The sequence below is a fragment of the Tinamus guttatus genome, unplaced genomic scaffold (genome assembly GCF_059628265.1).
Source record: "Tinamus guttatus ecotype Peru unplaced genomic scaffold, ASM5962826v1 Tinamus_guttatus_pri_ptg000188l, whole genome shotgun sequence".
Lineage (NCBI taxonomy): Eukaryota > Metazoa > Chordata > Aves > Tinamiformes > Tinamidae > Tinamus > Tinamus guttatus.
This window is the reverse complement of record NW_028288722.1, coordinates 509112-523700: the sequence shown is the minus strand read 5'-3', so window position 1 is coordinate 523700 and position 14589 is coordinate 509112. Positions and strand designations below refer to the sequence as shown.

The 14589-nt window shown below is 41.9% G+C and overlaps 1 protein-coding gene across 2 annotated transcripts in view; it reads right to left on the bottom strand.

Moving 5' to 3' along the window:
* NARF (nuclear prelamin A recognition factor) overlaps positions 1 to 14378 on the bottom strand; it is a 90968-nt gene extending 76590 nt beyond the window's left edge. For both annotated transcript variants that reach the window (XM_088523397.1, XM_088523396.1), the window contains exons 1-8: positions 14309 to 14378; positions 13760 to 13840; positions 12488 to 12631; positions 11066 to 11198; positions 8751 to 8885; positions 3326 to 3444; positions 2335 to 2464; positions 1568 to 1640 (exon numbers count right to left, since the gene is read on the bottom strand). In XM_088523397.1, the coding sequence (XP_088379523.1) occupies positions 1568 to 1640; positions 2335 to 2464; positions 3326 to 3444; positions 8751 to 8885; positions 11066 to 11198; positions 12488 to 12631; positions 13760 to 13840; positions 14309 to 14335 (842 nt within the window). In that variant the 5' untranslated portion in view covers positions 14336 to 14378. The remainder of the gene's footprint in view (positions 1 to 1567; positions 1641 to 2334; positions 2465 to 3325; positions 3445 to 8750; positions 8886 to 11065; positions 11199 to 12487; positions 12632 to 13759; positions 13841 to 14308) is intronic.
* Positions 14379 to 14589: the final 211 nt, after the last annotated feature.

Genomic DNA, 14589 nt, shown 5'->3' with positions numbered 1-14589 from the left:
GCCGGAGCAAGAACTATTGCTGAAAACACCTTACTAAAAGCAGAGGTTGTAATAAGAGGCTGTAATAAGGTTGTAATAAGCACAGAGTGCAATCACTGAAGAACTGAAGTTCAAATCTGGTATCTACACCCCCTCTAAACTACGCTATTACATTTACTTAAGAAGTTACAGAACTGCTTCTTAATATAACATCGGACAATTCAACCTCATGATGCTGCCTCCTAATTGCAGCCAACTGCTATTTGTTAACATTCTTTGGATGTAAAAAAATGAGAACTTGAATGCAGGTTTCTTTGTTCACACTACTTTGCTAATACTAAGAATCACAAGTACCTCACCACAAATTGCTGCCATGGTATAATTTATTTTAACAAGATGAGTTTATACTCATTCCTCTGAAAACTTAACTGTGAAGATTCAAGAAAAACAAAATCTCATGTTACCAGGTTCACATCTTGTGCTAAATCATTAGTGTTTTTTTTTTTTTTTTTTTTTTTTTTAAAAACGACCTTATTCTCCAGTATAAACTGATCTAACAGAACACTGTTCTTCAGTGGGACAGGCTGATGCAGAATTATTACCTCGGTGTGACTCTGTATGCCATCCCAATCTAAACAAGGTCTCTAGGATACTCAATAAAAGTTAAAAGGATTTTTAAGCATTTTCTTCTCTTTTGGGCAAGAAAGTATTTTACTGCTCAGCTACCACCCTCTAAAGAGGCCAAGTGATACCTGTCACACTCGAACCAGGATGAGTAAACTGGAAAACCTGTCTTTGAGAGCATGATAACACATTGCTTTCCAAGGCAGTCACACAGGGAGTAAACAAAATCTCATTAAGGCTTTGTTTGATTTTCATCTACAACCCTCCAGCCTAAACCACGCTTTCATTTTATCTAATTTTTAAAAACTCAGCAGCTCTGTTTAAGGCAAAACTGACTTAACATTTTGCAAAGGGGTATTGTTTCTGCTAATTCCACATGGCTGAATCACAGAAAAGTAGAAATTTACTGTTAACATGCCGGCCCCAAATGAGGGGGAAGCACAGAACAGATGGTCAACCCCACGGTGACACCCCAGCACACCCTCCCACAGGCCAGGCAGGAGGGGGCAGATGAGATTGTTCGACTTTACAGACGCTCAGACAGGGAGGCTTTAGGCAATGGGGTCAGACACCCTTAGTGATGCTTGCTAGCAAGTCATGAACTTCATCAAACCTAGTATTTGAATCTAATATTTCGGCAATAAATATAAATAAAAGCTACGTACTCTTAATTTTTGAAAGGGACTTATTTCAAATTATGTGTTTTAGACTGATATAGTAATAGCATTAACTGTTTCATATATTGCCTTTATTTTTAGCAATATGCATCTAAATATATATATGCATATACATAAATAAAATAAAGGATTTAAAGGAAAAGCCTTCAAAATGCTCAAGCTTTGATGCAGGCGTTTTCTTTCTTTCAAAAGGAGAAATCTCTCTTTGAGAAACTTTACACTCATGTTGAATTTGCTCAAGGGTTTGTCATCCATGTAACAAAGCAATCCACAGTAAAATTACTTACAAACTATCTACAGCTACTTCAGCCACATCTTTCATGGACACATTTTTCTGTTCCATTATTTGGACAATTTCACCTGTAGAAAAATGCACGACACTTTACTTTCAGCACAGAGCAAAATGCACAAGCTGTGTCTCTTAAGAGCTCAATATCCCAGCACATACATGTGCTTACAGCCACATTCTCCCTTAATATTAGTGTTGATTCCCTCGAGAAACCCAGATACCTGGCACTTGCAGTCTGAATAAAAAAGTCATACAATTCCTCCAAATTTTAAATAATAGCTAGCAATTTCAGTGAAATAAAATGTGGAAGATGTTTCTAGATCTTAGGGGAAAAAAGGAAGATACACTGTTTGGACATTAGACCTAGAGACAACAGCCACACCAAAAAGCCACTGCTACTGTGCATTTGGGAAGTTAATTCCAGTGGAGATGAACTGGTGAGCAGAGGACAGAGATTGTAACACGGCTTAACTGCAATAAGGCTCTTGCATTTCCCAAGGGTTTGACAAGAACAAATATCCGAATGTTGTTTGCGGGTGAGTATCAACCCAAAATGTTTCTTGCTTGCACTTACGCTACACAACACCGCTACTACCAAAAGCACAGGAAAGGACATTTTAAAAGTGGGGAAAAAAAAAGAAAAAGCCTTATCCTTCCACTAAGACAAGCTTGGAAACACAGGGTCCAGGATAAAGGCCAGTATGGCCTTTTGGATTATCTCAATGCAGATTCATGCAGGGCTTAAAGTTTGAAGAAGTTTTTCACCTGATGTTAGAACACAATCAACTTCTGGAGAATTCCAGAAGGCAGTGTAGAAGTCTTCCCGCAAGGCTTCCAATTTTTTGTCGTAACAAGGCGCCACAACTACATGGAAAATTTTATCAGGAGACAAATTCTGTGGGACAAAAGAACAGAAAGAGCAAAGATAACCTCAAGGATGAAAAATGCAACCAGAAGCACTACATATGTAACAGTAATAATTAACCCTGGTGATAAATTGGAAGACCAGGCACACAGATGAAGTCATTAGCCCATAGTTATAAAGCATGAGCAACAATCATCCGAAGTGAAGAGCCTTCTCACTGAATCTTGTGCTTATTCCCTCAGAGCCCCATTCGCACAGCTTTTATTGCACTCACTTCTCAGGGCAAAAGTCAAGACTTCAGAATTCTGATTTCCAGCTCTGTCACTCCACTTTCATTCACCCCAAGTTCATCAACATTTCTGTATCCATGTAGGAAAAGCAATACTTTCCTAGATAATCTGGAGGCAGTACGATTTACATATAATACATGAGAAGAATGGCAACTTTTTCAATATGCACAAGTGAAGAGCAAAAGTTCAGTATCTAGATTGCAATGTTCTTTCTTGAAACCAAGATAATTTCTATATTATTTTCTTCAGCTCCATGTTTTGGCTACGGTACAGAACTCCACAGGGAGCATTTAAATCCAGGATGGCTAACGAGTTTTCTTTTTAACATTATGCATAAATATTTAAACCCATATTGTACTGGGAGCACAAGGATTTGAGGCAGTTTACAACACACTGCGCAAAATGAGGTTCTGTGTATTTTTTCCGTATGATAGATACTTGCATAGGAACAGAGCACAATTCATTTCTCAAGTGAAGGACACACAATTCAGACAGCAGCTTTATCTTTTTACAGCACAGCAAGATGTATTTTTCCATTTTAAAAAACAGTGTATCATTCTTTCTAGAAGAATATAAAGGTAAATAAAACAAAATGAGTTACCTGCTGCCTGGCAAAGTAGCCTTTCACCAGGGAGCCCATGATCTGCTGTGGGGACTTTGCAGTGCAGATGTGAGAGGTCACGAGATTGGTGAGTACCCGCTCGGCGTACCGGATCCAGCCTGGAACGAAAGCAAGTCAGCGTCAGTGAAAAGGAACATACACATGCCAAGCTGACAAGCTCCTAAAAATGAAGCCTTCACAGTAGACATGATGTCTCTGCAAGCAGTTATCTATGCAAGCAGAAAACTCAGCCTATGCAAACTGTAAAGCCCACCTGAAGGGCTGTAGGAAACCTCAAGGCATCATTAGGCAGTGCCCAAGGGGTCCTGGCCAAGCCGGCATGCTCCAGTTCCAGACCTGGGGAGTGCTGAATGAACAACCTTTTACACCCTCGCGCACAGGTGTAACGCACAGGGCTGGGCAGCAGAGTCGCGGGCACTCCAGACCTCACGCCAGGGGCAGCCAGCACCACACAAAACGTGGCCTCGCCAGCTAGCCAACTGCAACCTTTTGCTTCCTGACATATAATATCCATATACCAAGCTTGCCTTTTAGGAAAAGAAGGATGAAATGAAGTATTATCCAAAATGGATGTGCATTGTGTGCCCAGGAAAGAGACTTGTTTTACTATTGTCAAGGTAGCTAAATCCCATTTAGAAACACTCCTCCGCCACAAACACACACACAGATATCGACTCAGATATGACATATTTAAGACTCCCTCTCCCTTTACCAAACTCCTCTGGTATTTTGGCTATTAATTTATCCTCACATCACCCCTAATATCTAGGGCAACTCTATCGTTCCTCATTTTGTAGAACAGGAACGAACGAGCAGATTAAGATATTTGGGGTAGGTATCCCTCATTTAGACACTGCAAAGTACATGCTACCCAAGAAATCTAATACCTGTAATTAACTGTTAAACGTGATTTTTAGAGATTACCAGGGTATATGTTCAACTCAAAATACAGGATGAAGGCCGGCGACAGCATGAAACTGAAATTCAAACGGCATTCAAATGTTTTGTCTGTATGGAAGAGGAATTTTTTTCTGGAGTTTAGTGTAATAATATTTATGTTGAACACAGGAAGGTGTAATTGTTAGGAAAACATGAGGATCATCCACATGCTCAGTGCTTGCAATTCAAGCACATCCTTCAAGAGTTGGAGGAAAAAATTCACGCGGGATGCACATGATCTTGCACAAGACTTTATATTCATTTATATTCTAGAAAAAAACAGACTGGATTTACATGTCAGGGCTGCGCTGAATTGCTGATCTTTAAATAGAAGTTTGTGTCATGTTCAGCATCAAGCAGCAGTATAAGTCTAATGTGTGATCTACAACAAAAGATTTAGTTTCTGGTGCTTGAGGTAAAGGCTACATTAGCATATTCTGTACGACGTGTACATCAAAATAAAACAAATGCTGCTGCAAGCAAAATGGGGACAGGTTTTCTTAAAGACATTCTGTCTCTGATCACTTTGGCAGTCTCTCTGGACCTCAGCATTCTTCCTTGAAACTGTAGCTATGTTTACCATTAATCACCACAGCACTCTGGCTAAGCAGCCCATTTTCTGAGGCTGAATGTTTTGAATATCAGTAGTCATACACTAGAAGAAAATTTCACTAGACAACCCCAAACTGCTGCCATCTATTGTCTAAATTAACTTCTTAAATGTTTTCTTTCCTTTGCAGCAGACAAAACAAACATTCTGTAGTTCCAGCTCCACAGTGAGCACTGCTCCCTGTTAAGTTACAGTAGCTGCCTTGGCAGAGGAGCAACCCAGGGCTTTTATCTGGGCTTCACACATGCTGCTGCTTCTGCTCGCTCCTCACAGCGCTGCCACGTTTGCAGGAAGCCCAAGATACCAAGTTCTTGCATCAACGTATGTCTGTGCCCACAGAGACTTGCGCCCTTCCCAAGGTCATTCCAATTCTCAGCCACGTGCTGCATTGCTTTAGGGTCAAAGAACAAAAAAGAAACTCTACAAATGGCTGGGTAAGATCTTGCAGACATACTTTAGAACTTGCATTATTTTTGGTGGTTTATTGTAAGCAGGTCTCACGTACAGACCTATGCTACAAATAATTACGCATCACTATATAGTGCAGAAAAAAATAAGTAGGTAAGTGTGCCCTACTCTAAAACTATATTCCTGTAAAGGAGATGAGTCTGATTTACTGGGACATCAGCACAGGAATCCAAGAGTTATACTCTTCCCTTCTCTGGGCTCCCCAGGACAAGAGGGACCTGGAGCTGCTGGAGAGGGTCCAGCACAGAGCAATGAAGATGATGGAGGGACTGGAGCATCTATCGTGTGAGGAAAGACTGAGCGAGTGGGGCCTGTTCAGCCTGGAGAAGAGAAGGCTGAGGGGGATGTGATCAACATGTGCAAGTACCTGAGGGGAGGATGTAAATAGGACGGGGCCAAACTCTTCTCGGTGGTGGCCAGTGACAGAACAAGGGGTAACGCGTACAAGTTGAACCCCAGGCAGTTCCATCTCCATGTGAGGAAGAACTTCTTTGCTGTGAGGGTGCCAGAGCCCTGGCACAGGCTGCCCAGAGAGGCTGTGGAGGCTCCTTCTCTGGAGATCTTCAAACCCGCCTGGGTGCCGCCCTGTGCTCTCTAGGGGTCCCTTCCAACCTCAACTGTTCTGTGATTCCAAATTCTATACGACTGTCCCATTTATCTTTTAGGGATTACCAGAGGTTGATATTGCTTTAAAAACACTGACTGGTTCCTACAACAAGCGCTTAACGTCAGTTACCAAGCTGGTAAATTAAGGAAAAAGAAATTGTTAGTTCCCTAAAATCAATACTGACGGTGTTGTATTTTGAACAGAAAATAAAAGAAAAATTTCCACCCTTTTTTTTTAAAGAGAGAATTTTAAAAGCAGAAAATGTAAAAAAAAAAAAATCTAGACAGACAATAAAATGGTGCTGGGGCTAGCCTGCTGTGCTCTTTCGTACAGTGTAGATTTTATACCCAGGCCACCCTTACAGGGGTCAACGTTGCCGTGTGTGGACAGCTGAACCCAAAGATAAATTAAAGTAGTTGCATTTCAGCACACACTGACCTTATATCTACAAAGCTTCATTAAAAAAAGAAAGTGATAAGTGATAAACAAACACAGTCCATAGTAAGAATAATTCTTGGGGAAAATATATATATATATATATATATATATATATATATATATAACCTAGGGGCAAGGAAGGGGAAGAACAAGGAACAGAAAATAGACCCAGACACTGAAGTCAGGGAAAAAGAGAGAGAGAAAAAAAAAACACTTTAAAGATGAACAATCGGGAAATTTTTCTACACTTGCTACCAACAGGAATGAAGCATCACACACTGTGGGGATGATTTGGTGGCACTGCAGTTCAGCTTCCAGCAATGGAGAACACCCAAGCCTCTCCTCACACCTACACCCCAACACACATGGCCAGCACCACCATGAGCACTGAAATGGGAAGGGGCACAGCCAAAAAGCTCTCAACTACCAGTGCTGAAATAACTGCAGTAAAAGGGGCAGATAATCTCAGTTCTGTTGTCACATGCAGAACATTAACATGATCCCAAAAGAGGTTCTAAAGTAATTGCTCAGGTTCTTAATTTTAAATAAACCATGTACAACAAGACAAAGCTGAGTAACAGGAGCTTGTTCCAACTTCACAGGTTGCATTAAAAAAAAAAAAAAAAAAAAAAAAGCATATAGCATGCCTTCTTCTGAAGAGACCTTTCCTACCTGATACATCTTCCAAAGTTAGAGAGTAATATTTTTGCATTTTTCCTAGAAAACCTTTTGAAAAGCACTACAGCAAACTTATTAGGGCAGGGCTGGGGAGAATGGGACAAAGACATGACTTTTGCGCCCTTACTCATATTTCTGTTCTTAAGACAGTGGTTAAGAAATTCAAATGATAGTGTGCTAATAGGTGCAAAAAGTAAACCACTAGGCAGAAAAACTGGGATGTTCTACATCTTTTCAGTTAGGATAAATGCAGATTCTGTTCATAACAGAACACCTCTCAGGTGCAAACTGTGACATTTCAAGCTAGAATTATTTTGCAAGTTTTAGACATCACCTCTCACAGTCAGAAAGAATGTCTCTCTTGGATGCAAGTGTCAAAGTGACAAGTTCAAAACTCTGCATAAGGTTAATACAGTTAGTTATATCAATTTGCAAAGACATTCTTTCCTTAAAGGTTCTTTTCAGTATGGGAATGGTATGTTATTGAACGTTGTAGCCTGGGCATACAAGTAGCAGCTATTGATTCCTCCATCTTAATTCTACTTTTGTCAAATTCCTCCTAGGACCTTACAAGAAACACAGAAAACTTCAATCTCCTGTATCTCACTTTTACTATCGAGACACTCATATATATTCCTATTTCACAAGCTTCTTCTGTAGAAACGATGTGAAATGCAACTGGCTACCAGATTCCAGGTGTAAGTACTGGCACGGGAAACTTGCTCAGTCAGGTTTCTTTTACTAGCAGAAGCTGTGGATGACCAGCAAGGCTCATTTTTCAGAAAGAGCAACAAGAGGTTTTACACACCGTACCTTTCCCAGAGCTCCCCAGCAGACAAGTGTAAGAAGATAGGGCACTCATGGGACACTTTCTATCTGCCTGCCCAGGAGCTGTTCTGTATCAGCACATGCCTTATCCAACTTGCTCACACCCATTCTGGTCTGCAGGGCTCTCATTTACGCCCCTGCCAGCCTCCTTGCACACGGGGAATCTGCTGATGCCTGGTAACAAACTCTGCTCTCCCAACAGCTCAAAGAAAACAGGACAAACTAACACGGCGCTAAGACACACCAAGCCTGACAGGCAGCAGATACTGCAAGGTTCGGTGTCTCTCAAAAGCAAAGTCCAAAAGCTGCAAGGTCTGTAAGGCTGCCAAACAAAACCACTTTGCTCTTATTCTTTGGTGGTTCCAGTGAGACTAGGATGTTTCAGGGGCCTGGAACATCTGCCCTATGAGGAAAGGCTGAGGGAGCCGGGCCTGTTCAACCTGGAGAAGAGAAGGCTGAGAGGGGACCTGAGCAGTGTCTAGAAGTACCTCAGGGGAGGCAGTGAGGAGGATGGTGCTGGCCTCTTTTCAGTGGTGGCCACCGACAGAACTAGAGGAAACGCCGGAAACTGAAACACCAAAAGTTCCACAGGAACTTAAGGAAAAATTCCTAACAGTGAGGGTGACAGAGCACTGGAACAGGCTGCACAGAGAGGTTGTGGAGTCTCCTTCTCTGGAGATCTTCCAAACCCGCTTGGACGCAGCCCTGTGCCACGTGCTCTAGGTGACCCTGTGTGTGCAGGGGGGTTGGACTAGATGACCTCGAGAGGTCCCTTCCAACCTTCAGTATTCTGTGATTCTATGAAGTGCAGAGAGGTTTAAGAAGTTAATTCTCACCAGGGCAAGCAGAGGCAAACATTGGTAAGGCATGCTCCTCCTGGTTCCTCTGTTGATATCGCTGCACAAATTCCCTCTGGCTCTCCAGGATACTGAAATCAGCAGCTATAGTGGTGTCAAATACATAATGCACTCCTGTGAAACAAAACAGTAAAGAAAAAATAATTACAAGAACATTTTCTATCTCGCATCTTTTTTTCCCCTCCAAGTCCTAGGTCTATAGAAAAGCTCACAAGATCAGTGGGTGTACTCTCTACCCTCTCCAAATTTTCACAAGCAGTACAGTCCAAAATAAAAAAACATACATTAAAAGACCATCTTGTTGGTGTCCTGACTTTTGAAAGAAGTAACAACTTGTTAGCAACATTTCAAAAGGCTGTCTGCTTCCTTATCCAAGGCTCATCACTGGGCACATATTCCTTTGCTTGTTTGGCTGCAGGACTGCAGGCAGAGACTCTCAAAAGTGAAGAGTCTTTTTAAAGGCTTGCTGAAATCGCATTTTTCAATCCACCAAAGCTTACATACTGACAGGCACATCTACTGCTGCAGTTGCCTGTGAGAGTACACAAGCATACCATGACCATAGTGAAGACCCATCTGTTTATGTACCTGTTTATGTACTCCCTATGCACTTACATAATACTGAGCATGTCCCTGCAACAAGGGGAGCAAAGATGATTAAAATCTTCTAAGAATAGTGGGACCCCCAAAAAAGTTTTTTTTTTCCTCTGATAAAGAAAATATACTGGGTACAGAGATACATTAAAACACATTATATGGAAAACAATGTTTTACAGGTTTATTTACTCTCTGCTCTCAAATATGTTTAGATCAAACCAAACCAAATCCACTGAACTATGGGTAACAGCCAAATAGTAAGCTAAACTACACCTACACACACATATTTACATTTTCATAGAGCATACACTATGAAGAACAAAAACACAACTTCAACATAAAATAGGCAGATGCAGCATACTTCTTGCGAGTCAATTCAAATTGCAGAGAAAAACAAAATTCAGGAACTTCTAGAGACATAAAATGTCAAAGGACCAGTAGCCATTCAGGGTAAGAATCCCCCTCCTCCTCGGTCACCAAAATAAGAGTGTACTTACGGAAACTCCTAACCAAACTTCTTTGATCTCTTGTTAGCAAAGGTTTCACCCATGAGAAAAGTCTAATTAAAGGACTTGCCTATTCTAATCATGAGAAAACATATTAAAAATACAAGTTCTTCTTATTTCTTCCCCGAAAGTACTCTCAGATTAGGCTTCCTCACTTTCCTGCTTGTTCAACAAGTCACATGCTGCAGCGCTAGCAGGGCTTGTATTGCCACACTCTTCACACTTCAGTTTCTCCTAGTTATGTCTTCCTCTCTTTGACACTGAAGAAATTAACTGCTGAGACACCTTGCATGTTTTCTTTCTTTCCATCTAGTGACAGATGCAGAGGCAGACAACTCTGGATCTGGAAATGCTGCTGGCCTGCAGCTATTTCCTATGCCAAGAAAGGAACCTCTCACGGTTCAGACCTCTCTAAATTCACTTAGCAGGCACCTAACAGAAAAGAAACAAGCCCTCTTTCCTATTAATTTATACCAATCGCTTTACTAACGAGGCTTGCTCAGCAGCAAGGCATAATGGTGCCCAAAGGCATTTTTACATGCCTTCCACAACGCGTGAATGGTTTCAAATTCTAACTGTTCACCTTTCAAGGATAAGCCCTAAGATGTCTCACTTCTAAAATTCTACTTCCTCAGTGGAAAAAACCATCTGGGTACACCAGACATCTATTTTCTGCTAAACTAGTCTACTTTAAGCAGAACAGATCATGTGCTTAGAGTTAAGTAAGAAACGTTACAGTATTTTATTTTCGTTAGATCTACTCAAAATAAAACTGCTAATCCAGTCTTTCAGAACTGAATGAAAATATCTGTAAAGAAAGAAAACAAATAAACAAAAACGAGCAACCTGATCTCAGTGTGAAGCTTCTAGAGCCTGCAGAGGCAAGGGGAGGACAGGGTAAAAAAAAAAAAAAAAAAAAAAAAAAAAGGCAAAAGGAGCTCTGGAAGACAGCTCCATAATGTGGAGAGGTCAATTCTGTGACCTCCGTCACCATGATAATGCCTCCAATCCCTTTCTGAAACTTGCATCATTATGGCACTACTGTCACAGAATACATATTTTAAATTGAACTCTAAACCAGATTGTGTAATGGCATTTTATGTCTGCATAACAAACATGATTCTTCTGGGGAAGCAAAAACCTGAAATAACCCCCCTTTCTGCTCCACCATCACAATAAACTCAAACTTACCAAGACTTTTGAGGAAACCACAGAGTCTCCTGGCTGCATCATTCACAGACAGATCAAATTTAGCAGCAAAATAAGGCAATGACTGAGGACATATAGACACTGCCAACACTTTGTGTTTCGAGGTATCACACTTCTGGTAAACAAAACAAAAATACTGGTAACAAGGCATAGATTAGAAAAAGGTAAATTCTCTATTCTCCCTCTCTTCCACTCCTGAAAACTATTCCTCAGTATCCTGTGCTTCCATGGGCCATACTATAAAAATCCCTATGAATGTCTTGTTAACACTGAAGAACCATTTGAAAAATATCCTAACTAATGCAAAATTGTAAAATGCTGGGGACTGGTAATTATTTGAATATTAATGTTGTGGCTTAGCTGGTTCTTGTAGTCATTAAGAGTTTCTTACCTGCATTGGTGAAATGCCTGAAAAACTAGGACATATATCACAGGCAAGTCTTGCTGTAGGAATGTTAAGAGAGCATATTTTGTACTTAGACACCCTAAACATGCACAATGGCCCTGAAGTAGAGCTCCTCAAACTACCTTCCTTGCTCACTATCCTACTTAGTACTTCCCTGAATTTCTGTTCAGGCTACTGAGCTGCCTCCAAATTTTGGACTTTGAACTCTCTCTGGATAGGCTCCCACAAGACCTGCTGTTTTTTCCCTTGTTCGTCTGCAATTGCTATTTCTTTTTGTCATGTACACCATCGTGTATATGAGGAATTAAACTAGTTTTTCTTAAAACTACTACATGAAGAATACTCCTAATCATAATGCTTAGGTACATATTACAACAGCCTCAGTTCTATTCTTACATGGTAGGGAAAAGCTACTTCTGAAGTCTGGAATGGAAGCAAAATAATTAAGTCAGTATCAAGATCTGGAGATTGGAGTGTTGTACATATTAACTGCTTTCCAAGGAATCTAGATCTTAGCAGGCAATGAAAAAGAGCAAAATAACACATTTATCTGTTTTGCATACCAGCCTTGGGCAACAGCTCAATACAGTGCCAAATACGGGCACCAAAACCAAACCTACCTTCGAAAACCAGCCTTTGGTAATCTCATATCATGTGGACGTATTGTCATCAAAAGCATTCAGAATAATCCCAGTAACAGGGAAAAGCATATTTATAAACTCTAAACCACAGCTAATTATCATTACTGTAATGAGGTAGCTAGGTTTTGTAAATAACTTTCTTTTGGCATTTAGGTTCAGTGTTGTGATCTTGCCTTTCTACTGCAGAATTATTTCAAATCCTTTACCGTTCATCTTGCCTTCGGCCTTCACCTTCTCCTTATATAAAGTACATCCTTACAAATCTTCACATTATCTGCCTCAGGCAACCAAGCTGCTTAGTCATTCCGTAATTTTCTCCACCTCACAGAAAATAGTACACTGTTTCTGTCAGGTTACCTTATTAAGGTTGAGTACGCGAAAGAGCTCCTCCTGATTCTGCTGGAAAACCCTGGCTCCTTCCTCTGATGTCATACAACTGTCACAAGCTAGGCAGTCGCTAAGGAGTATTTTAGCATTAGCCAAAGCAGGAAACTCATTTTTCTAGGGGGTAGGAAAAGCGAAAAAAAAAAAAAAAGAGAGAGAATATTTACATATGTGTAACTATGCAATTCAACGAACACTAAACAGTGACCAAACCAATTTCCAGGATCTCTACAATGACTTATCTAAGGAGCAAGCATGCTCTATTTTGTTTTAAACAAGACAATCCACGATGCCCACGTAACATGCAATATTATTTCGAAATAATCAGAGTAGTCTGATGCATCCTTCTCCAAGGGTCTGCTCCTATTATTACTGTGAAACTGCAAAACACTTAAGATCTAAATTTCGCCCTGAAGTCTACATTCACACTCAATTTCAGTACTGACAGTCCCCATCAATTTTCCAGGCAATTAAGAAACCTTTCATTTGAATTATTAAGTCTCTTCAAATGCAACACAGGAATTGGAGCAACCGGGTTGTTTTTCTTCCGCCCGCTCCCTGCCCCAAGCAAGTATTAACAGGATTTGCAATCAAAATAAAAAACAAACATTAAGTTTTCTTTTGAACTTGGTTTGCTTCACACAGCCAGTTGGCTTTGGAAAGAACAGCTGCCTTTGGTACAAACAGAATAGCGCTTTAAAGTCGACCAATTCCTACAATATCAGGAGTTCTGCAACTCTAGCTAAAATACTGTTGGCAGCTGTGGATCCTCGTGTAAAAGCGCAACACAACCAAGCTACTTAAGAACCATCCCCAGGACAACAGCCACAGATCACCTGCTGCTCTGAGATAAGTCTCTCTCACACTGAAATGAAAACACATTCTGGGCATTAACTGTAAAGCACCCTTCTTTTCCCCTTACAGGGGAGCATGCTTCTCTCTTGATTATTTGTTTTGTTTGAACTATTTGAGGCAAGATTTGCTTTCTTTTTGATAGTCAAATAACTTCAGAAAAGACAATTTCTTTTTAGTGCTTGCATACTCCTCTTTTTTTCCTCCATCTTTTTAAAAGGCTCTTAATTCTCATGTTATGAGATAGGCAGCAGTGCTCATACTTTTCTGGCACTGCTTGTTTACTGGTCTCTTTTATGCCCAATACACTCAAAACTATCATGCTATTCCTTTAGAGCAGACTACAAAGATTAAAAATATGAGCATATATTTTTTTTAAACACGGATTATTACCTCTTCCAATTCAGCATTTGAAGTCAGTGCATTGGCAGGTGTACTCTGCGTATCATCATTTTTCTGTTTTTTACTGCATTCCTGAAACAAACAAACAAGCAACAAAGTACATTAAGCCAAACATTAGTCATTCAATTCAATGAATCTTTGATGTTCCTCATTCAAAAATCACCGTTTGTTTAATGCTTTTGACAGCGGGACACAGACTGCCGTGTTCTCAAAGCGCGAGGGCCACAGGGAAGGCGGTTCCTCGGGAACTCCCATGTTCCCGAGGGTTTTTGCCCCCACCGGGTTTAGTTTTGAACTAAACTGCCCCAACTCAGCGCCGCGGGGTCACGCGCGACGGGACACGGCCTCGCACGTTCCCGGGACAGAGGGCACGGCGGGCCGCGTCCTTTGTGCGGTGCCAAAGCGTCTGGGGAAACAAATCGCCGCCGGGCGCGGAAGCCGCTCCGGCTGCCAGGACGGCCGGTGACCTTGGGGCCGCCCCCCAGCTCCCGTCCCGGGCCCCGGCCGCCGCTTCCCCCCGCCACGCGCTGTCCCTCTTACCTTCTTGGTGCAGTTCTCGCACTTCATTTGCGAGCCTGGCGGCGCCTCCGGCCGCTGCGCTGCTCCCGGCCGCGGCCGCCCCGCTGGAGCGCGCGAGGAGGAGGCGGCAGGTGAGCCCCGCGCGCCCTTTGTCGCCGCGCCCGCCCCGGCCCCGCGCGGCCCGCGGGGCGGCCCCGCCGCGCCCCTCACGTGCTCCGCGAGACCCGGGGCGCGGGAGCCCGGAGACGTCGCCGCCCCCGCCCGCGCTCGGCGGGCGCCTGCGCTTGGCAGCGCCTCTTGCA